The 25,458-nt window shown below is 36.6% G+C and overlaps 1 protein-coding gene across 1 annotated transcript; it reads right to left on the reverse strand.

Annotated features, from left to right (window-relative positions):
- Nucleotides 1-261: 261 nt before the first annotated feature.
- On the reverse strand, nt 262-20,223 carry PGM (phosphoglucomutase). Its single transcript, XM_090008948.1, has 22 exons — nt 19,933-20,223; nt 19,673-19,738; nt 19,538-19,582; nt 19,287-19,379; nt 19,124-19,176; nt 8,029-8,080; nt 7,817-7,885; nt 6,667-6,735; nt 6,037-6,159; nt 5,860-5,912; nt 4,131-4,209; nt 3,974-4,038; nt 3,825-3,892; nt 2,864-2,982; nt 2,704-2,778; nt 2,495-2,610; nt 1,347-1,488; nt 1,177-1,258; nt 1,051-1,097; nt 859-936; nt 669-774; nt 262-429 (listed from the first exon to the last, which is right to left on the reverse strand). Exons 1-22 carry the CDS (start codon nt 20,173-20,175, stop codon nt 362-364), a joined length of 1,911 nt encoding a protein of 636 aa, XP_089865074.1. The 5' UTR covers nt 20,176-20,223; the 3' UTR covers nt 262-361.
- Nucleotides 20,224-25,458: the final 5,235 nt, after the last annotated feature.

Raw genomic sequence — 25,458 nt, forward strand, 5'->3', positions numbered from 1 at the left:
CAGTCAGAATATATAGATTGGTGAAGTTCACGGTTCATATCATACAAGCACGGTCGTAGACATACAAAGCCATCAAAATGTCCGAAAATGCCACCTGGCTACTCAAATAGATGATTAACTTACAAATGATGAGTTTAATTGCCTACCATGCCTTGCTGCAAGACGGATAGAACTAGTCATAAATTGTTCTAACTACTTTCAACCATGCAGTGTGTGTGTGTGTGTGTGTGTATGTGTGTGTGTGTGTGAGAGAGAGAGAGGTGGTAGGGATAAATATATTGTTTTGAAAAAATGACATACAAAACTTTTTTAGAAGTATGTTAAGTTACTAATGGACAAGGTACTAAGGAATGAAACCCTTCTAAGTAATGACCGTAGGCTTCTCCCGACCCGTGAACTCCTTCAGCTTTGAGATTGACAAGGCAATATCTGAATGCAGAACAATCACATTTCAGAATAACAGATCAAAACATTGAATTAAAGAAGATACATGATCAACTCTTCATCTATAATGTAACAGCTTCTTTGCTGATCCACCACCAAAACAAAGTATACACCTATGGTGCAGATCAATTACAAGTAGAAGGGCAGAACCATAGAGGGGTAATTTAAATGATTAATCAGATAGGATAAGATAACTCAATCAACTGAAGAAATAGTCCACCAACCTATTAAAGGCTTCAATGCTGTTTGAGCATCCATCTCATGCTTGCTTACGTCTGGCTCATATTGTTCAACGTAAATCCGAATAGTTGCACCAGCTGAACCCGTTCCCTGAAAATATGGCTCGAAGTACGTTGAAAACTTAAAAAAAAAAAAAAGAGAATATGATCATGAACTGTAGAATAGAAGACATACAGATAAACGAAATATAATCCTTGATCCATCAGAAAAGACAAAACGTATGCCTTGCTTTGATGCAACACTGCCATCAACCTGATGTATTTAAAGTGCATATGAACATGGAACATGTGTAAGAATAAGCAACAAAATGTTCGAAGCGTGTTCAATCACAATATGAACACGAGGCAAGAAAATTAGTCAACTCACAGGATCTGTATAATTGAAATCATCAGCGAACTGTAGGGTATAACTTCCTATAAAAGCAAAGAATTTTACATCAGAAAATCTATGAAAAGGTTGAATGGACTGTAGCACATGTGAACAGACAAGTACCATATTTGTCTCCTGCCTTGCTCTTAGAGACTATATTTCGCAGATGATCTACCATTTGGTTTGCTCCGTCAGATTCACATTCCTTGAGAAGATCAATGCCATCATTAGAATTCTGCATCTCTTAGCTTACCTATACTAAATTGCTGTTACTGCAGGTAATGTATTTTTACCTCATAGTCATATCTAGAAAAGAAGTTCCTTCCATAAGTTGCCCAGTGTTCCTTGACAACATCTGCAACAGAAATCAATTTCTCCCCAACCTTCTTATCTTTGTTACGGTGAGCAATGATGGAAAGCCAAGCCAACACAGCCCTAATAGTAAAATAGGAACAAATGAATGTTAAATGAAGATGCAACATCAAAGGTAAAGATCCATGTTTTACAAGGATATTGTGGAAAAAGGTCATTCTAAGTTTCAAACAAAGTTCTGAACATTATCCATGGGATATGTAGAAGCATGAATCACAGAAAACAAGATGAAATCATGTCTTAACTGAAAGGAGAGTAACTAGACATCAGGTTCATCCTGATTCACAAATTTAATTGACTTTTCATCCAAGCACAAATTTTAGTTTTACCCAAACTCCTTTATCTTCCCAACCTTTTTGCAAAATATCATGGATGGAGTAAATGAAATTGGCTTCATAGGATAGGCTATTCTTTACATCACATGCAAAATTGGAACCAAAGGGGAGTGAGATCATGGCAATGTTAAAGATTTTTTATTTTCTATTTGAAAATTCAGAATAGCCAATTAATATATAGATTCCACATTTTAATTCAAAAGTCTTCAGCTCTTTTAATAATGTACATTGATATATGTGCTCCATAATAATAATAAAATATAATCAAACCTTTTCTACATTATATTAGTTATATTAATGATCATTCACAATTCATATTCATCACCTGTTATTATTCATTTTTGAAACACAAACCAAAATAAGGACATGGAAAAGAAAGAATGTTCTCTTTTATAATTCTCACTCTTTCTTGCCTATTTCAAATTTAACTCAAGGAGTTACAATTGAATCAGTCAGATGATATAATTAAGCAAAGTATTGGTTAATACTAGGGGTTATGTAGTTATTAACTTTTGATATAGATCATCAGATCTACAAGTAAGTGGACCCAATAAGATCTAATCATTTTATCTGAAATCATTAACTAATTTAAATTTCATTTGAAACTGGTTGATTGGCTTCTACCAGAACTTTGTGGGAAATTGTATGATACTTGTAACCTCCCATATAGGTGAAGTAAGATGTTGCTTAAACTGCCTTAATCAAGTTCAAGTAATAGATCAATGTAGTGGTACCATATTCCATCCTTTTCTCGGATATGGTCTGAACCTGTTCCAAAGCTCTCTTCCCCACATATAGATAATTTTCCTGCATCCATCAGGTTCCCAAAGAATTTCCAACCAGTGGGTACCTGCATTTCTGAAAACAAAGTTAGAAGCGTGCACTATTCCTTAACAGGAACAACATAAGAAACAAATTTCCACTAATGATCACTACAACAAACCTCAAAGAAGGGGAGATTTAGTTTTTCAGCTACACGATCAAGAGCTCCACTTGTGGGCATTGACCTTGCTAGACCCTAGAAGTGAAAGATAGAGTCTGAGATAAGAAAATTCTTCAGTGTAGTAAAGGCCACGAATCAAACAAAACACGCAATTTCCAACCTTCACCCCACTTGCAAAATATGGAATTGTTGCTTGTGCATTGGCTGCAATAATTGCCACTGAATCTGAAGGAGTAACAAAAAATCTTCTGCCAAAGATCATGTTTCGATCACCATCACCTAAAGGAAAGAGAAGCTTATGAGTTAATAAAAAAGGAAACTTTTCTGTAATACTTTTTTTATTATATAATTTAAGCAAAGCATATTTAGGCGGTTGCCAAAGAAGGGTTGGGAGTAGGGGGAAATATTGATACACCAGGTACACTCACTTTATATCATATAAGGCTCAGATCCATGTCTGACCTGGTATAGATTAGACTGTCAGCGCTTAACATGGTCCCAATTGGGAATCATCCAAGGCTCACATGGGTTGGCTCAGGGAAAAACATCACAACTGTAATGTTGAAGCATTTGTCAGCAGATTATGTAGGTAAAATAGAAGCCCACCCTAGTCCAAGTGAAGTCAAAGCCCAAACCAATTGGTTGAATAGACCCATATTTTATGGTTAAATATCCTCCAAAGGGATCTGGATAAGGTTAGATCCAGATCATAACTAAATGATGAGATATTTAAACTTAGGGTTTATATCATGTCTTACCAACCACATGGAGATCATTAAATCCCATATGCTAAATATTACATTTCTAATTATCATATTTCAAATCAAAACAGCCAAGACAAATTTTGTGGTAGTGAACCAAGAATCATTTGTACTCCCATTTTGAATTGGATTCCATCTAACCAGGAGAAGATAATGCCACTGTGGATGCACTCATATTTATTGTTAGAGTTCTCCAAATAGAGTTAATAGATAGAAGCCTATTTCATAATATTCCTCAAGTCACAGCTCACAAATTGGTGACAAAATTCATAATGCCTGTTTCTTGTGTCACTTGTTAATGAAAACATATGAAGCATCATTTAAATCATCAGGACAAGTTAAATACTTTGTTAGTCTTACCATCACTGGCTGCACCAAAATCAGGTGCATTATCTCCATACATTGTTCCAACTAATTGCTTGGCATATCTGAGATAGATATAAACATTAGAGTTCGATTCTTTGGGAAAAGAGAATTGCCAATTTCCATTCAAAGTCTTCATATCTTACGTAAGATTCGGATCTGGATGGCCTTGGCCAAAATCCTTCAGTGGGACTCCATTTGCAATGGAACTCTGCAAATTTCGTTTTGCTCTTTGATTAGCCATTTTTTATTCTGCATCAAATTACTTGTTATGTATGGTAAAAGTAACCAGGAAAAACATACCGAGTTAGCACCAAGCTTCTCCACAAAGATAGGTTTCGCATAAGCACCAGTCACTGCATGCATTGCATCAAATACGAACCTGAAATTGGCTTTACAATGAGACTATGGTAAACAATTAGCAGGATGTTATCAAACAAACAATATTCAATAGCATTTATCAAGTCAGATTTTAGAATAACCATGTCTAAGAAAAATAACCAGTTTCTCATTAAGACCATTCATTGGTGACAGCCTTATATTGAATGATAAAGATCAACCTTGTTATGGGTAGATGTGATAAAAACCAAAGTCATTCACCAAAATGTTAATTACTATGAGTGATGAAAGGATCATGTGCAAGACCATCCATATTCATAGGCATTCTATGTTCAAGAATCTAGAAGGTACAAGGGAGGTATAAGAGTAAATGATGCAACTAAATTTGTCAAAGGTTACATGTATAGCAGACATTCAGAATAAAAAAAAATCATTTATTTTGCAAGAAGCTAGGATATTTTTGTGTTTGTCCTGAGATAAAAAGTAATAAAGCATACATGTTTATGTCCCTGGTAAGTAGTGAGACATGTGGTGCTTGCATAAGAAACCGATAAGTACTTGACAAAATATAACAGATTCAGAGACAAATCGCTCAAATTGATCCAGCAGTGTTAGAAATTTATCAATCTAATAAAAAGTTCATAACGGTGGAAGCAGTCTGATCCACGCAACGGTAACAATTAGTTAATGGACTAGCTGTTGGGCCTTTACTAGCCACTAAGATGGTCTAATGGCTAGTTAAAGTAGCCGTTAGACTATCCCAACGGCTAATATTTATGCTGCTAATATATATTTTAAGTGTGTGTGTGTGTGTGACATTTTTCATTGTAAATACATAAAGATTTATATATATTTTAAAATTCTTCACTGCTCTCAAAGAGTTGTGCTATTTTGTGCCTTTGTTAAATGCATTATATTCATTTGTAAGTTTTATTAATAGAAACTTTATTGTTTTTAAACACTTTTGTGCCTCAAGTTCTGTCATTTTCATGACATGGCATCAGAGACAAGGTTTGGCATCCTTGTCCTTGATATTGTTTGCTCTTCACAACCACTTGCTTCCGGGTGTGTACATAAACCAAGACTTGCATTATTGGGACTTTTCCCATGGTCATGTGTTTTTGCTTCCTTGGGAGTTGCTCATGTTCATGATTTCAAGTGCTCATGTATTCGTGCCTTGGGGGAGTGTTTCTCTTGGGAGTTCTTTGAGAAGTTAAAGCATCCAACTTATTGGCAACAGTCAGTAGATCACTAGAATTTCTGAAACAATGAACTTTATTGTTTATAAATTGCATGCACAGCAAACCGCAGATGGTGTGTGCTCTCACTAATATATAAATATTTACATTCTTTTTGTTATACAAACGTTAGAAACAGAAACACTGCATGATTTAAAAAAAAAAGGACAAAAACATAAATTTAAAAAAAAAAAGATCAAAAGGATAACTTGTCTAAAAGAAACAAAAACATGTCTCCCTTTGTTTTCTACATGCAATGTGAATTTTCTATGGAAAGCTTCACAATAAGCTATAGTAATTTCATTAATATAACTCAAGTTTTCTACAACTATCTGAACCATTAATAGTTAAAAAAAAAGTTGTTTCTCCCATGATGCACCATAGCCATCAATAAAACAGAAGAACATAAATAAATAAATCAGCAGATATGTTCTTTAAAATGTAATTGTTCATACCTGAAATCAGATAGTGTCAATAAACTTTTGATAAGTTCAAAGTCAAAGACACTCTGCATGGAGTGTATGAAAGTTAGCAAGTACTAGAAAAAATGATGCAATCTAGGATAGTAAGCACTAGGCAAAACATGCATGTCACACACACACACACACAAGTGTGCTCTTTCATCAGCTTACCTCCATCAGGTTCAAGTAGTCAGAAACAGGATCAATCACTTCAACAGAAAAGCTCCCATACTTTGAAACGCCAAGTTGAGACAGTTTGACGTCTGGAATTTCTGCCAATTTTATCTCAGAGATCTGCCATTTTCACTTTCTTAGGATAACTATATGGGCAATAGAAAGTTATCACTATACAAGGAAATAACATAACATTTGATCTGGCTATATTTCCATGGACCTCATAACATGGCACTGAGTTGCAGACACATACTATAAAGTGCATCCACAACCTGGAGAGTATCATACGGATTTTAGAGATTAGCATGAGGGAAATGTGATTTTCAATGTGTGTTCCCCCATTAATCCTGGGTGTTTGTGCATGTGCCTATTTCTTTTTTCTCCCCATTTTCATCTCTGTTCCTGAATAAATGGATTCATGCTGAGATATACAGCATGTTCAATGAAAAACGAGATACAACAAGATAGAATAACAAGGAAAATCCAAAAGAACATCATATACCTTATTACTAAATGTTTATAAATGCGTTAGAAGATTTTTCATGCCCATGCATCATTAGTTCTTTAATGAAGGATAAAGATTATTCAAGTCTTTCCCAACAAATAATCAGAAGCAGAGGTATCTACCGAAAGTGTATTTCCGTATATTTTGTCAGTGATAGTCTCTGGTGAAGGCTGTCCGCTGCTGTAATTGAACTGGAAACACACACAAAATGATATAACATGATCAAATTTAGTATGATAGATCTCAACAATCAGTTAGAAGCTTGGGTCAGAACACACACACATACATACATACATATATATATAGAGAGAGAGAAGGTGGTAGCCGTTAACCGCCAGCTAACCAGGCTTTTGAAGGGTTTTTTCCATGTTTTCCTTAAATCTGATCATACAGATGTGTTCTACATGCTTGATTTTATAGGACTCGACTCTTGGATCATCCAGTTCTGATATGCAGGTAGGTTTTTATAAGGTTTAAAAATCAATGGTCTAAGATTTTCACAAATATTCAAGGCTTAAAAAATTGTGTTTTTATCGAAAAAAACATCCAAGTATTGTTTCCTAGTAAATTGACCATGTCAAACACATCTTTATGGCAGATTTAAGAAAAACATGGAAAAAACCCTTCAAAAACCCAGTTAGCTGGCGGTTAAGTAGAAAAGTGATTAGCATCTCTCTCTCTCTCTCTCTCTCTCTCTCTCTCTCTCTCTCTCTCTCTCTCTCTCTCTCTCTCTCTCTCTCTCTCTCTGTGTGTGTGTGTGTGTGGAAAACCCGTAATGATGGATAGGCTAAACATCGAATTGGGCAAAAAAGGAGCATTAGCGGTGGTCACGATCGCCGCTAATGCTCTGGGCGAAAAAACGGGAATTAGCAGCGGTCACGACCACGCGGTATCAGGGAGAAGCATCTGATAACAGTGGACGATTTGCTTGTCCACTGTTACAGGCTTTTCATATATATATATATATATATATATATATATATATATATATATATATATAAAGAAAGCCAGCTCAGCCTCAGTCTGACAGTGTAACGTTTTCCCTAAGAGTAAGGTAATTGTTCTAGCAGGAAAAGACAAGATTCCAAAAGCAAAATTTCTTCATAATCTGTTCTTTTTTTATGTAGGACCAATTGCCACCCAGAAGTTTTCATGAACTTCTCAGACACCACAGAAAATGACATTAAAGCTTATCGAGTCATGATACATGAATTTATTGGGCATAGAAGATAACATTATGTTAAATGTTCATGAAACTTATCACATGCTTACCTTGATGCCCCAATCATTTTCAGGACCTCCAGGATTGTGGCTGGCACTCATTATAAAGCCTCCATTGGCCTGTCAGGAAACATTTAAACAGATTAATACAATAGTGTAAATCGAGTCACACTATGATTCTTAAATAATTAAAAGAATAAAAATGTCCAAAGACATTGTGTGTAAGTTCAGAGCCTATAATATAGGGTAAAGTAGATTCATACTTTCCGCTCTCGTATAACAGCAGAAACAGCTGGGGTTGACATGATACCATCCCTGCATCATGGATATGCAGGCTCAGTTTTTGTTCTCATCCCAACATGTTATATTCTCATGTCTAGAAACTTACAGAACACAGAACAACTAAGAATAAGAAGCTCAAAAATATTAAGCAAAAAATGATAAACAGTTAAGATTAACAATGGCATTATATGTTTATACATGTGCACACACATGTTTGCAAACAAATACTTGTTAGAAATCATGGGTTCTGTCATTCAATCACAAGAATGAATAAAGAATAGAGAGAGAACGTGGTGGCAACAAAAAACCCTAATTAGGGTCTGAGGTATCTGGGTTATCATTATATATAGGCTGGTACAAATATTAGGGTAGGAAAATATTCATTACACAACAAGCAAAATTACAATAGGTCATTAATGAACATGTGACTAAATAAACTCGAGTTGGGTCTGGATCCGAGATCCAAACCCAGTCATAAATGACGACTCTTTTTCATCCTCCCTTTGTATATGGTTTTGAACCATGAACAACTTGCCTTTTAACATCCAAAATAGGTCCTTGATAAGCCCTTTTGTAAATAAGTCAACAACTTGATCAGCAGTCTGAACGAATGCGGGTTTAATTTCCTTCTCTTCGACCTTTTGTCTTACAAAATGTTGATCAATTTCAATATGCTTGGCACGACTGTGGTAGATAGGATTAAACGACATATTGATGGCACTTTGATTGTCACATAAGAGAAAACATCTAGATATGTTTTCTCCTACTTTTGTCAACATGTGTTTAATCCATGTTACTTCGGCTGTAGCAGTTGCCATTGATTTATATTCAGCTTTTGTGCTGGACCTAGCAATGACCATTTGTTTCCTACTGCTCCATAAGACAAGATTTAGGCCAATGAAAATATAGTATCCTGAGACTGACCTGCGCTTATCTGGATCTTCTGCCCAGTCTGCATCTGTGTAAACAAGAAGTTCATGCATGTGATGCCCATTCATACTCTTTCTGTACAGAAAACCATGCCCAATAGTTTCCTTCAAATATCGAAGAATGCGTTTAATAGCTTCCATATGCCCAATATGTGGTTCATGCATGAACTGAGATACCTGATTGACTGAATAGACAATATCAGGGCGAGTGAAGGTGAGATATTGAAGCATCCCTACTATCCTATGATACTCTGTAGGGTCCTCATACAAATCTTCGCCTTGGGAGCTGAGTTTCTAATTAAGTACACTGGGTGTGCTTAGAGGCTTGCAATCTTTCATACCTGCCTTGCTGAGAACATCAATGGTATACTTATGTTGGGTGAGTGCCATGCCTTTAGTAGTCCTGTCGACTTCTATTCAAAGAAAATATCGTAATTTACCAAGATCCTTCATCTTGAACTTGTGGTTCAGGAGTTCTTTGACCTGCTTAATATGTTCATTAGAGTTACTTGTAATGATAATGTCATCTACATATATCAATAACAAGGTAACTGTATCTTTGCATTTGAATATGAAAAGAGAATGATCAAGAAGAGACCGATTAAAGCCATATTTCTCTACTTCAAGAGAAAAACTGTCAAACCAAGATCGAGATGCCTGCTTCAAACCATATATAGCTCTCTTTAACTTACACACATATTCTTTGGAGTTTCCTTCTGCATATCCAGTGGGTTGCTCCATGTACACTTCTTCCTTCAGCCTTCCATGAAGAAATGCATTTTTCACATCCAGTTGACTGATAGTCCACTGATGCTTAATAGCCAATGATAGTATGATGAGGATAGTTTCAATTTTCACAACCGGACTGAAGGTCTCATCGTAGTCTTGTCCTTGCTCCTGTGTGAAGCCCTTGGCAACCAGTCTAGCCTTATATCACTCAATAGTACCATCCGGCTTATACTTTATTTTATACACCCACTTTGACCCAACCACATTCCAATCATGTGGTCTGGGAACAATATCTCAAGTGCCACATTCATGAAGGGCCTTCATTTCTTCATTCATAGCTTCAATCCATCTCTTAGAATTTGTCGCTCGATAAAATGTTGTGGGTTGATCTTCCTTACCTAAAGAGCTTAAGAAGAGTTGAAAATTCATCGAGAAATTCTCATAACTAACACACCTATCAATAAGATGTCGAGAGCGAGTAGATCTTCTGGGAGAATAAGAATCAACAAAAGAAGAATTCATCTCCTGTTCAGAGTTGGGGAGGATCTCTTTCTCACGTCGAGAGTAAACAATGCATTTATACCTTTCGGGAGCCAAGAGTGGTTCTAAAATCACACTCTCCTGAGTCTTTTGGGCAGCATCAGACATGTTTCCCTCATCTCTTTGATTACATTCTGAAGGACACACATCATCAATGCTAGAAAAGAGATCAGAATTCAACCAGAGGTGATAAACTTCAATTTCAGGAGAAGTGTTAGCATTGTGGTCAAAATTTAATTCATCAAATACAACATTCTTGGATATTTTGATATGCTTACTCACGGGATCATAACATTTGTATCCTTTATAATCATCAGTGTACCCCCACAAATCTACACTTCAAGGCCTTATCCTGAAACTTGTGCCCCATTGAACTGTCAACATGAACATAACATACACACCCGAATACACGCAAATCATGATAACTTGGATGAACACCATGCAAAGAAAAATAGGTGATTTGTTTTCCAAGACATTCATGGGCGATCGGTTTATGATATGGACCGCTGAATACAAAGCCTTTGCCCATAAAGTAACTGGAAGGTTACTATTATGCATCATGCTTATTGTACTCTCGACAATATGGTGATGCTTTCGTTCAGCAATCCCATTCTATTGGGGTGTATGAGAGCAAGACACCCGCCTACTTATTCCATTAGTCTGGAGAAAATTAATAAAGTCATTTGAAGAGAATTCACCCCCTCCATCACATTGGAAACAAAGGATATTATCAGAGAATTAATTTTGAACAAAAGAATGAAAATTCTGAAATAACTTGAAGGTTTCAAATTTACATTTCATAAAGAAGATCCATGTATACCGAGAGTAGCTATCAACAAAGATGAGATAATATCGAATGTCAGACATGGAAGGAACTGGAGCCAAACCCCAAACATCAGAACAGATAATTTCAAACGGTCTTGAAGCTCTTTTATTAATAGAATGATGAAAAGAGAGAACATGACTCTTATATTGAAGACAACTAGAACATTTTTTATCATTGACACTTAAACTTAGACTTGACTTAGGAATAAGACTGCTTGAAACAAGCTTTTCAATAAAACGACTACTACAATGACCCAAACGACTATGCCAAAGATTCGGCTGAATACATTCAGAAAGATTAAAAACACTCTCAGGAGGAACTAAAGAAGATGTGAGCTTCAAGGTGAGAGCAACAGGCTGAACACGAGTGGAAGGATTCTCTTGGAACACGTACATATTCCCTTGATGTTTTCTTTCAGCGAACATTTCCCTCGTGTGAAGATCCTTGACACGAACAGAAAACGAAGTAAACTCAACTGAAGCATTAATATGATCTATAAGCTTAGAGACAGAAACAATATTTTTCTTGATATTAGGAGCATGAATGACATTTGAAAGAGCGAGTGAAGTGTTGGACATAGGGATGACAGAGTTTTCGATGTGAGAAATATAGTGATGAGATCCATCTCCAGTAACCATACTATTTCTACCAACATAAGGAACAAGATTTAGAAGCTTACCAGCATCACCAGTAATATGAGTAGCTGCTCAGAAATCAACATACCAAGTGCTTTGATCATTCTGTTTCATATTCAAGTCAGCCAAGGCAGATAATAACAACTCTTTGACTTCTTCACTATTTTTTAATTTATTTGTTCTCCTTCTTGTCTCTGATTGCTTTCCTCTATTTTGAGGATTAAACCCAACAATTAGCTTTGATGTGCCCCTTTTTGTTACATATAAAGCAAGTGGGTATTGTCGTTTGCTTCTGCAAATTAGGAGAAATATTGGGTGTAGGCAATATTCCATGAGATCCTTGTATGTTCCTCTCTTGACCGCCTCTTTACCGAGATTCATACATGTCACATCCTCGACCATAAGTAACTCCTGTGGCAAGAATGTCTTGTGCTCCAATGTGAGTGTGAGTATCTTCAGAGAATCCCTTCAAAGTCATCTCATACTATAAGAGTTTAGCACGAAGATCTTCAAAAGCAGGTAAGTCTGGTAAACACAATAAGGGCGTAATCATCATATGATAATCGGGTCCCAGCCTGCTCAAAGTTTGTTGCACCATATCTTTGTCACTGACCGCACAACCCACGATGGTCAACTGATCTGTAATAGAACTTTGTCCTGAGAAACTTGAGAATACATCTGAACAAGTCGGTGCCATAACTACATGGCTGAGCAGTCAATTGGGATTGCCACAAGCACCTCCTGTGACAGAGTGGAAGTGATGTAGGCAACCAAAGTCTGATCTCGCTTCATCCAGGATATGTACTCTGGATTTCTAACAGAGGTAATAAAAGTGTCACCCTCCCCATTATTTCCTTCTTATGATATGAACTCTGGAGGAACAAGAACAGAACCATCCAGATGTCCAGAAAGATCCTGACTTCTTATGAATGGGATGATTTGTCTCTTCCAGGTTAGGAAATTAGAATTGTTCAGTTTCTCATATACAAGTTGACTAAGAAAGTTGGAAGAAATACCAGACTAAGAAGAGGAAAATGAATTCATAGTCGATTGAAAACGAAAACAAGAAACAAGAGAAAAGTAAAGGAAGAAAGTCAAAACCGCGTAGCGATTTGTTGAAGAACACCGCAAATCACATAGCAATTTGCTGAAGAACACACGATTTGCCCTTTTTTTTTAATAACGATATGCAGATCCGAGGCAGAAAATCAGGCGATACAATAAAATCTGTTCTGAATGAAGTTAACCAATAAGAGGCACGTTATTGAAAATAATGTGTTTTCGTTTTCGGAATGGCAAAGAAGAGACAGAAGTTCCAAAGGGTGAATCTGATCCGAAAAAGATTCAAAGATAATATCAATAAATTAAAAACAGATATGAGTTCACGTTCAGATCAGAATCTGATCTGACATTAATTTGAAAACGATGAGAAAACAAGATTGACGTGATTTCAACTCTTGAAATCACGCAAAGATCAAATGTGATCTTGCGTGATTATTGAAACTGCTATTGGGGAAGATCGTGTTCAGTAATGAGAAAAGAAGAACAGAAAAGCATAGAAAAGAAATAGATGAAAAGAAAAGTCGACGTGAACAAATCCAAAACTCGAATTTTAGAAGAAAGGAAACACGTTAACTTGAATAGATTTAAGATTGGGTTTAAGAACAACAACAACTACGCCTTCATCCCAAAACAATTGGGGTCGGCGATATGAACCAAGGCAGATAATAACAACTCTTTGACTTCTTCACTATTTTTTAATTTATTTGTTCTCCTTCTTGTCTCTGATTGCTTTCCTCTATTTTGAGGATTAAACCCAACAATTAGCTTTGATGTGCCCCTTTTTGTTACATATAAAGCAAGTGGGTATTGTCGTTTGCTTCTGCAAATTAGGAGAAATATTGGGTGTAGGCAATATTCCATGAGCTCCTTGTATGTTCCTCTCTTGACCGCCTCTTTACCGAGATTCATACCTGTCACATCCTCGACCATAAGTAACTCCTGTGGCAAGAATGTCTTGTGCTCCAATGTGAGTGTGAGTATCTTCAGAGAATCCCTTCAAAGTCATCTCATACTATAAGAGTTTAGCACGAAGATCTTCAAAAGCAGGTAAGTCTGGTAAACACAATAAGGGCGTAATCATCATATGATAATCGGGTCCCAGCCTGCTCAAAGTTTGTTGCACCATATCTTTGTCACTGACCGCACAACCCACGATGGTCAACTGATCTGTAATAGTCTTCATTTTGTTGTACTCCATGATAGTCATGGAATTCTTTTTCAGCATTTGAAACTCTTTCTTTAACAATAGAACTTTGTCCTGAGAAACTTGATAATACATCTGAACAAGTCGGTGCCATAACTACATGGCTGAGCAGTCAATTGGGATTGCCACAAGCACCTCCTGTGACAGAGTGGAAGTGATGTAGGCAACCAAAGTCTGATCTCGCTTCATCCAGGATATGTACTCTGGATTTCTAACAGAGGTAATAAAAGTGTCACCCTCCCCATTATTTCCTTCTTATGATATGAACTCTGGAGGAACAAGAACAGAACCATCCAGATGTCCAGAAAGATCCTGACTTCTTATGAATGGGATGATTTGTCTCTTCCAGGTTAGGAAATTAGAATTGTTCAGTTTCTCATATACAAGTTGACTAAGAAAGTTGGAAGAAATACCAGACTAAGAAGAGGAAAATGAATTCATAGTCGATTGAAAACGAAAACAAGAAACAAGAGAAAAGTAAAGGAAGAAAGTCAAAACCGCGTAGCGATTTGTTGAAGAACACCGCAAATCACATAGCAATTTGCTGAAGAACACACGATTTGCCCTTTTTTTTTAATAACGATATGCAGATCCGAGGCAGAAAATCAGGCGATACAGTAAAATCTGTTCTGAATGAAGTTAACCAATAAGAGGCACGTTATTGAAAATAATGTGTTTTCGTTTTCGGAATGGCAAAGAAGAGACAGAAGTTCCAAAGGGTGAATCTGATCCGAAAAAGATTCAAAGATAATATCAATCAATTAAAAACATATATGAGTTCACGTTCAAATCAGAATCTGATCTGACATTAATTTGAAAACGATGAGAAAACAAGATTGACGTGATTTCAACTCTTGAAATCACGCAAAGATCAAATGTGATCTTGCGTGATTATTGAAGCTGCTATTGGGGAAGATCGTGTTCAGTAATGAGAAAAGAAGAACAGAAAAGCATAGAAAAGAAATAGATGAAAAGAAAAGTCGACGTGAACAAATCCAAAACTCGAATTTTAGAAGAAAGGAAACACGTTAACTTGAATAGATTTAAGATTGGGTTTAAGAACAACAACAACTACGCCTTCATCCCAAAACAATTGGGGTCGGCGATATGAACCAAGGCAGATAATAACAACTCTTTGACTTCTTCACTATTTTTTAATTTATTTGTTCTCCTTCTTGTCTCTGATTGCTTTCCTCTATTTTGAGGATTAAACCCAACAATTAGCTTTGATGTGCCCCTTTTTGTTACATATAAAGCAAGTGGGTATTGTCGTTTGCTTCTGCAAATTAGGAGAAATATTGGGTGTAGGCAATATTCCATGAGCTCCTTGTATGTTCCTCTCTTGACCGCCTCTTTACCGAGATTCATACCTGTCATATCCTCGACCATAAGTAACTCCTGTGGCAAGAATGTCTTGTGCTCCAATGTGAGTGTGAGTATCTTCAGAGAATCCCTTCAAAGTCATCTCATACTGTAAGAGTTTAGCACGAAGATCTTCAAAAGCAGGTAAGTCTGGTAAACACAATAAGGGCGTAATCATCATATGATAATCGGGTCCCAGCCTGCTCAAAGTTTGTTGCACCATATCTTTGTCACTGACCGCACAACCCACGATGGTCAACTGATCTGTAATAGTCTTCATTTTGTTGTACTCCATGATAGTCATGGAATTCTTTTTCAGCATTTGAAACTCTTTCTTTAACAATAGAACTTTGTCCTGAGAAACTTGAGAATACATCTGAACAAGTCGGTGCCATAACTACATGGCTGAGCAGTCAATTGGGATTGCCACAAGCACCTCCTGTGACAGAGTGGAAGTGATGTAGGCAACCAAAGTCTGATCTCGCTTCATCCAGGATATGTACTCTGGATTTCTAACAGAGGTAATAAAAGTGTCACCCTCCCCATTATTTCCTTCTTATGATATGAACTCTGGAGGAACAAGAACAGAACCATCCAGATGTCCAGAAAGATCCTGACTTCTTATGAATGGGATGATTTGTCTCTTCCAGGTTAGGAAATTAGAATTGTTCAGTTTCTCATATACAAGTTGACTAAGAAAGTTGGAAGAAATACCAGACTAAGAAGAGGAAAATGAATTCATAGTCGATTGAAAACGAAAACAAGAAACAAGAGAAAAGTAAAGGAAGAAAGTCAAAACCGCGTAGCGATTTGTTGAAGAACACCGCAAATCACATAGCAATTTGCTGAAGAACACACGATTTGCCCTTTTTTTTTAATAACGATATGCAGATCCGAGGCAGAAAATCAGGCGATACAGTAAAATCTGTTCTGAATGAAGTTAACCAATAAGAGGCACGTTATTGAAAATAATGTGTTTTCGTTTTCGGAATGGCAAAGAAGAGACAGAAGTTCCAAAGGGTGAATCTGATCCGAAAAAGATTCAAAGATAATATCAATCAATTAAAAACAGATATGAGTTCACGTTCAAATCAGAATCTGATCTGACATTAATTTGAAAACGATGAGAAAACAAGATTGACGTGATTTCAACTCTTGAAATCACGCAAAGATCAAATGTGATCTTGCGTGATTATTGAAACTGCTATTGGGGAAGATCGTGTTCAGTAATGAGAAAAGAAGAACAAAAAAGCATAGAAAAGAAATAGATGAAAAGAAAAGTCGACGTGAACAAATCCAAAACTCGGATTTTAGAAGAAAGGAAACACGTTAACTTGAATAGATTTAAGATTGGGTTTAAGAACAACAACAACAACAACAACAACTACGCCTTCATCCCAAAACAATTGGGGTCGGCGATATGAACCAAAAAAGAAAATCATTTTGGGTCTTCCACATGAATCCTTCTCCAATCATTTCTAACCAATGCCATGTCCTCGGTGAGGTTCAAAGCATTCATATCCTTTCCTATCACCTCCATCCATGTCTTCCTAGGCCTACCCCGACCTCTTTTAACTAATATATTTTCCCATTTCTCCATCCTTCTAACTGGAGCATCATTAGGCCTTCGCCGAATATGTCCAAACCACCGTAAACGATTCTCTCTCATCTTATTTTCAATGGGTGCAACGCGTACCTTCTTACGTATCTCCTCGTTCCGAATCTTATCTTTTATTGTATTTCCACGCATCCATCTCAGCATACGCATCTCAGCTACACTCATTTTTTGAATATGATGTCTCTTGGCAGCCCAACATTCTGTACCATATAGTAGAGCGGGCCTTAAGATTGGGTTTAAGAACAAGAGAATAAAATGGAGAATAGATGAAATCGGATTGAGAGATACCTTAGAAAGAGACAGAGAAACTCGGCTTGAAGCTCATAAGAAGGATATGATCTTCAAGATTGGATCTTCTGCTTTGATACCATATTAGAAATCATGGGTTCTGACATTCAATCACAAGAACGAATAAAGAATAGAGAGAGAACGTGGTGGCTACAGAAAACCCTAATTAGGGTCTGCGGTATCTGGCTTATCATTATATATAGGTTGGTACAAATATTAGGGTACGAAAATACCCATTACACAACAAGCAAAATTACAATAGGCCATTAATGAACATGTGACTAAATAAACTCGAATTGGATCTGGATCCGAGATCCAAACCCCGTCATAAATGACAACTCCTTTTCAATACTATGATATGAAGTAGAATATCATGATAAATTGAAAGATATTGAGAAAAAAAATTATTGAGATAATATTTCAAACAATCATAATATAATCATGACATGTTCCAAAAAAGAGTTATCCTGAGAGAACATTTCTCCAAGATGTTCCAGAGAAACCCCATTTTTGCTTAAATGCCCCAAAGGAAAACCCTTGCATATATTCACACGAAACCAATGTTACAGACCATACACACGCACACACTACTTACATATATCAGATTATAGTTTAACAAGACATTGAGCATGCTGGTTAATGTATCCCAACATAAAGAATTTTTTCTCAGATCAACACCTAGACCTTTGATGCCAGCTAAGGTAGTGCTATTATCAATCAACCATAAAAGGATGAAGAAAAATTGTCATTGCTATTATCAATCAGCCATCAAAGGATGAAAAAATTGTCGTTCTTCTATATGTTTACAACTATTTAACCAATTACAGGTTTATATCTAAGAAATAGGAATTTTATTGAAAATGAGATACTAATATCACTCAAAATGCTTGGACTTGTGTAGAAAATGGACAAATGCTTCAAAGCACAACCATGATTGATGTGAAAATGATATAGCCATCAGATGCCTTAGCAACTAAAGGAAACTCATACTAACCCATTTTACCCAACCTTAGTCATCCATCCATGCCACGTCACACCAAGTAGGTGCTCCTTGGATGTTCATCATCACACTAAGTCTTGCATTATGGTGCCAAATCGGTGCCCCAGTTATCCCATTACAGAATCCTCTTCTGCCGACTCATAAATTTTCAAACCAGACCATATGATAGTTATAGTATCAGGCACACATCTTATAAAGTAGTCAAAGCAAAGCAATAGCTTAACTATTTTCACACCCTGTTTTGTCATTCTGGTTCTATTCGGAAGGTGAGCTCTATAATTCTGAAGCAAAAAATGTTCGAGTGAACATCAAAGTCAAAAATTCTCACACATTTTCTATAAAAGTTTGGCAGCAATCCGAAGCATCATAAGTATAAAGCAAAAGAAACAAAAGACACAAAGAATTTTCATTATGTAACTCAGACCCTGAGCAACAACTCTCAAGCAGTAAGTTTACAAATTAGAGCTTAGAGAGTAGGAAAAAACAATAGGAATTCAGAACATGCAATCATTGTCCTAAAAAAAGAAATTGACAACGGTTCAATGTATTAGAGTGCAAAAGCTAATCGATATTCTATACAACAACTGGAAAGGAATCCAAGTAAATTTACAGCAACATTTATTATGTTCAATTTCAACCAATCCAGGAGGATACCTTGCCTAATCATGCCTTGTAAGAAGACTCATCTAAAAGCTACAGGAACTTCTAAATTTCAAAAGCATAAATAGAAAGTTATCTAGAACTCTAGTTCTCAGCTTCTAGCACAGAAATAATTCATGACACACTCAAGATATAATACAACAAAGTTGCTTAAGAATTCCCAACTGATGATACTTCATAGCTAAACACATCCATCAAAAGGGCCAGCAATTAGCTGATCTACCTGCCTACAAGAATTTTGCCAACACCATTACCCGCCGCTATTTTGATGATTATCTGCATTTAACCATCAGTAGATTTATTTAACATGAGAAGGAATAAGAAACTATTTAAACAAAAATTTCAACAAAGAAAGTAAAAAAATTAGTGATTACGGTGAATTAGACCTGTGCAGCCTCTTCATTGAAGTAACGCCCATCGCCACCTAAAACCAGCACCCCATCTTTGTAATCCTCTTGCGGCAAAGAATTGAACAAAGCCTGCACGGGCGATGAATAACCAAAAATGAATAAACCCCATAAAAAAAAGTCCATAATCAAGCAAAACAAGCACTACTAGGTCAACTGGTGGTATCATAAGCAGTCACGCTCTTCAAAATTTCATGAAATTACATAAACCAATCAAGCATAAAAGCTACCTGAATCCAATTCGCAAGATAATTCTCCTGAACAAAAACTTTGACCTGCAACAGAAGCCAAAAACAAAGTACCCAGTTCAAGAAAACGCCAATTCAACAAACAGAGATCAAATTCAAGCACAAAAAGAATCAAACCTTCTTCCGCAGACCGCTGGTTCCGGTCTTCTGGCCTTCTACGGGATTTGTGGGTATCGATTTCACCTGGCCAAAATTCGACAAATTTTTGTCATATCACAATCAAATTCCAAAATCTCATTCGAAACTTCAGTTTTCCCTTTTAGAAAATTGCCAAACTATTCACTGAAAAACAATGTGTGCATATATAAGAGAGAGAGAGAGAGAGCTTTTTCACTTGATGGGCATTGCATTTTTGGTATTGAGAGAGAGAGAGAGACCTGGGGCTTTCCTTCCTGATTGACAATGGTGGTAGGCGACGACGAGGACGATGCTGAGACTTTGGGGATGGAGCAGAGTCTCCGATGGATGGAAGAGACGAGGGTGGTCTTGGGAATGATGGAAGGCGGCACAGCGAGAGTCGCGAAAGAGGAAGAAGAGTTGGCATGGCAAAGGGTGGTCGATGTGAGGCATAATGATGATGACGGTGGTGAGATCATCCTTTCCATTCTCATGGTTACCATCCTCTCTCTCTCTCTCTCTCTCTCTCTCTCTCTCGAAGAGATGATGGTGTAATCCCTCTCCCCCACACTATTGTACAAGAGAAGCTCTTCTCATGCTATTGTGAACCGTTGATCTTACGGAATGGAAGGTGTGCATTTTATCATGGGGCCACATGCCATTTGTCCGGTATGCCGTTGAGTGCCTGATTGAACTGCCATGCACCTTTTTGCTACTGGTGTGGATCCAGCATTGCCTCATCTCATGACGCCTGTGATTAGTTTTTTTGACACTGAAGGCTATCTGCCACATTGCATCTTACCTTTTCAAAACTTCATATACAGCCCCTTTTTTTACTTCATAATCTCAGATCTGGTGCCACCTTTCTGATCATCTAAAAACAGTCGTTATCTTTTTTGTATAATTGACAAAAAAATAGGACCACCGTACCTTATTCAAATTAATCTAGTTATCCTTGAGTTAGCTTATGTAAAAATGACCTAACCACCTTTAGCTTAGAACTTTTCATGAAAAAAAAGAAAAATTTAGTAGCAAATATTTAATAAAAATAAAACTAGTTAATTATTGAGGTGCTTGTTTTTAGAAGACCTTTACCAGACAGACTATTGGTGCTGAAAAATCTGTCAGACTCTACTAGTGCTGGAAAATATGGGTTAGACTCTATCAATGACGGAAGCTTCAATATTAAGGGAAAACATGTTCTTTTATTATAAAAGAGAAATCAAAATATAAGCTTTGAATTTTCGGTGACCAAAAGTTATAGGTCTCTATTATTCGAGAATTTTTTCTAAGCACGTGTCTGCGTCAAACGAAATTTTATATTGTTTTTGAAATTTCCCTCCAATGAACTTTTTCATGGGTTTTTTTTTTTCAATAGGCAAGTTGGGTCAATTTTTCATGTTTGTTTGTGTAGATGAAGATGCTGGGAGAAAGCCCCTTTCTTTATTGACTAAACTATATATAAAACAAGGTTGTATTGTTAAGTGTATCAGGTCTAAAATAAGAGATGTATTGTATCATAAAAAATAAATTTTTAATAAATTTAAAAAAAAACAATTATGAAAAATAAAAAAAATCAACAAAAATTATAAAAAAAAATCATAATGCATGAAACAATGATGAATTGTACAAAATACAATCATAAAAACATATATGAAGCATTTATGTCTCTATGAGCTAGATAAGACATCAAAAATAAGTTTTTCGAACAATAACCAAGTTCTTTAAAAATATATCATCATCATTATCTTCTTCTTTTTTTTCGACATTCACATCAACTTCAATGTAGGCTCTTCATCATGTACTTTCTAAGCTCCTTCCACGAAATGTCCTCTTCATTTAGAACATTTATTTCTTCTTGAAACCATCTATTCAATACATCAAAATTTTTAAACTAATATGATCAAATTGCTTTGAAAATTTTCTTGACGTGCAAGCCGCAACATTAAGATGTCTTTTATCTAAATGATACTTCAACAGAAAGATATGACAATAGTTGTGCTTGATTTTTCAATTGGTTTACACTAATTACTTGAGTGCCTCATTGTCATGTCAGATCATTTGATGTCATCTTCTTAAAAAAAAAACTCAATAAGAAACAAAGAATATATTTTTTTACCTTACTTCCTTGAGTGGAAAAATGGTGAAAATGATTGCAAAAGCTCTTTCCTTTGCCCTCAAGAGGTCTTTAAAACTCAAAACTGAAAATTTATGATTAAGTTTTTTTTTAAGTGTGTTGATATTATATCATACAATACAGATGTGATACATATGAGTGTGTATTATATTGATATTTCTTATAATAACAATACTTATCGTACCATATCATAAGATATGATACATACAATACTTACAACATTGATATAATACATGCAAAAAACAATGCTATAAAAAAATCAAACAAACTAAAGTACAAATACCAAAACCTACATTCAGCTCACTATACAATCATGTAACAAAATTGCAATCAACTTCAACCTTCTGATAAGAAGGCATGTTCTGCCATAGCTACTCCCCACCATTTTGTAACGGACAATGCAGAAGCAATGTTGTGTCCAACATGAAACCTCCTTTCAGCATAAAAATGTATGAAGTTTATTTATTAATGGCTTTTAGGTGCTCAGGGCAGTTTCTCTGTCCTTCATAAACATTGAGCAGCCACCCATTCCAACAGGGGTTAGTTGAGGCTATTGCGATGCACCTCCCATTGGAATGAAGGCCAGTAAGTAGCTCCTCTAACATTGCACTCTCTGGGTCCAAAACATTTCCCCCAATTCTCATAACATCCGCTCTGATGAACAGTCCATGTTGGTTTATGATGCTAAAAGCAAATTTTCTCTTAGCTCCACTAGCTGGATATGAAAGCACACAAATCACATGAAATGCTTGAGTGGGAACCACACCAAAAATTCCTTTCAGTCATCCTCTTTCCAACTGAGCTTATAGAAATTTTCCAAATATGCCTGCCACACAGCCTTGTAGACAGTGAACAACTCATCAACATGCAGGGCCTTATTTCGGAAGCCCTCCACAAAGTATTGTGGAAAACTTATCTCCAACATCGCCTCATCCAATTCTTTTCAAATTTATAGGAGAATCACCAAGCCAATTCATTGGAGACCGAGTTAGACTACCTTCTCTTCCTCTTGAACTTGGCAACGATGAAGCTCCAAATGGCAGCTGCCATGGGGCTTTGAAAGAATAGGTGCCGCAAGGTTTCTTCCTTGTTCGCCTATTGGCCAAAGAGATACCAAATCTGAAGTCTCTGTTGTGTTAGGAGTTTCCCCATCACACGCCAAAAATAACACCCAAGCAGCTCATGGTAAAGCACCATGACCCCAAACATAGAATTTTCACTTGTAAATGGGACTCTTGCACTTCAACTCATTCCGGATTTGCCTCCTTGAAATGCTTAATTTGTGGTTGTCTCTCCAATGAAGGACATCAATATCAGACCTGAAAATAATGTGGTCCGCATATAGATTAGAAGGAAGGAGTTGCACTATCTCTGAGTTGTCCCTTAGCATCCTCGCCATATGTTTCAAGGTGAAGCTTAAAGTTTTCTCAATTCTACCAAAATTCTCTCCCCCTAACAGTGCATAAGAATCTCCTCCTCCCATGTTTCTGTCCAGAAACGAGCATTGCAACCATTCCCAACTGATCTTACATGGGATTTTTGCCTCTCAAAAAAGTTCATCTTCTAAGGCTTGACATAGTTAAGCTTTCAATCCACTTTTCATCCCAAACGTGTACATCCTACATTCCTCCTCCTCCATCTTGACCCTATCCAATCCCTGTTGAAGTCAAACCACCTTATCTGAGATGTTGCCAAAAACATTTTTATTCTGCCATCTCAGAATAATTGAACTTCATTTAATTTCTGCAACACTCTCATCGTGGGGCACCCACTATTTGTAGAGAATTTGTGAGAATATCAACCTAGCAGTGCTCTCCTTAGTTGGTAAGCCCTAAGGGCCACCCACTCATTAACATCATCAAGGTATATTTGTAGAGAATTTCTCTCCTCAGCTGATTGGCCCTAAGGGCCATTCATTGACATCATCCAGTTAACAGGACATGACAAGTTGGAAACCTACAGGTGCACTCTTCGTCGCGAAGACAAAAGTTGGATGTACTCCCTAGTGGCAAGAGATCAGGTCAGGTCCAAGGAGTCTTTGACAGAAAAACTATACAAGGCACCTAGATGCCATTCATCCTGTAAATGAACGGCATCCAAAACCCAACCAGAAGGACAGTCTCTACCTAGATGGGCTGCACAAAAATTTCAGAGGCTGTTCACTTTTTAGATGAACAGCATCATCGACAGCAAAATGGATGGCTGAGATGACGTTCATTTTCATGATGAACGGCATTCAGACCTGATCCACTCTCTAGTGGCAAGGGGAGCCTAGATTTACCATCGAGGTAGTATCTCTTGTGGTAAGCGGGGTCCTGTGCCAAGTTGAAGGCCCAGGTTCGAATCATCTGCCACATGGGGCTTAAGAGATATCTGGTAGGGGTCTGCCTAACCACAGCTTGCCTTTAAAAAAAAGGTGGGGGGGTTAGATTTGATGCTAAATGAACTCTATGAGCAGAATTTTTTTTTCTTGCGTTAATTAAAAGAAAATTTTTATAAAATTAACAGATTCATAGGACTAGATTTAGCAAAGTTTTGTTTGAGATGCTCTGTTGACACCAAAATGTTTTATGACATTCCTCTGCAGTTCTAACTCACTTTGGCATAAACTACATGCTACCCTTCTCATTTTTAGACAAACATGAAGTATAATTGCTAACTAAATAGTAGTGTTAGCACATGGCTTTTTCCTTTTTGGACCTTCGATGCCATGTGCCTACTGTACTAGTTGTTTGTACTTTGCAACTGATATACATTTTGCTAAGAATAATGTGAGATGTGGAATGGCAAAAACCACTTCATACTTGTTTTTCACTCTTAAAAGAAGGTGAATCTGCTTTTCCTTGGTTATGGTGTCCTTTTCACCTGTAAAAACGTCCCTCAGATCATTAGTTCGGCAACTTCAAACTCCTACATTAAAGTGAAAGCATTCGAAACACTACCTAAACTATGGGTGATAATAGAAAATATGTCTATTTTCAATATTGTTAAAAACACACCTAAAATGTATAGTTAATTAAAAAAGCTTAAGGTTTGCCTAGGTGAAAGTATTCTGTATTATAATTACCAAAATGTTGGTGTGTTTTTTTATTATTACCAAAACTTTAGGTGTTTTATGAATTTTTTTCTAAAAAGGGAGATTTTTTTTTTTTTGCAAGGCACGCTGGGGTTAGTCGCACCCCTACCAAAACAACAGCCGCCTTATGTGGCCGAGGGATTTGATCCTGGGCCTTCAGCTTGACACAGGATCCTGCTTACTACATGGGATACCACCTCGGTCTAGAGGGAAGACATTGTTTTGAGGTAAATCACTAACTTTAAACTGTTAACTTGGGTTAGTGATAACCCAAGTTAGATGAATAGAAATGTTTTTTTTATTAACTGAGCCAAATTTAGGTGTGTTTTTAACCATACTTACAACTCATATGTTTTCATTATTGCCAAAACTTTAAATGTGTTTCTAAAAATTTTCTTTAAAAAGATATGGCAAGATTTTTTTCTTTTTGGTCTTATTAAAGCCCTCCATCACCAGCTGCACATTAGAAGGCTTTTGGTTGCTAAAACTCTTGAGGTCTTCCTTGCAAACCCATTACTGCCTACATATTTTTCATGGGATTTGAACTCATAAATTCACAAAGTAGGGATGGCA

Source organism: Nuphar pumila, chromosome 6, assembly GCF_984573655.1.
Source record: "Nuphar pumila chromosome 6, dmNupPumi1.hap1.1, whole genome shotgun sequence".
NCBI classification, from domain to species: Eukaryota; Viridiplantae; Streptophyta; class Magnoliopsida; order Nymphaeales; family Nymphaeaceae; genus Nuphar; species Nuphar pumila.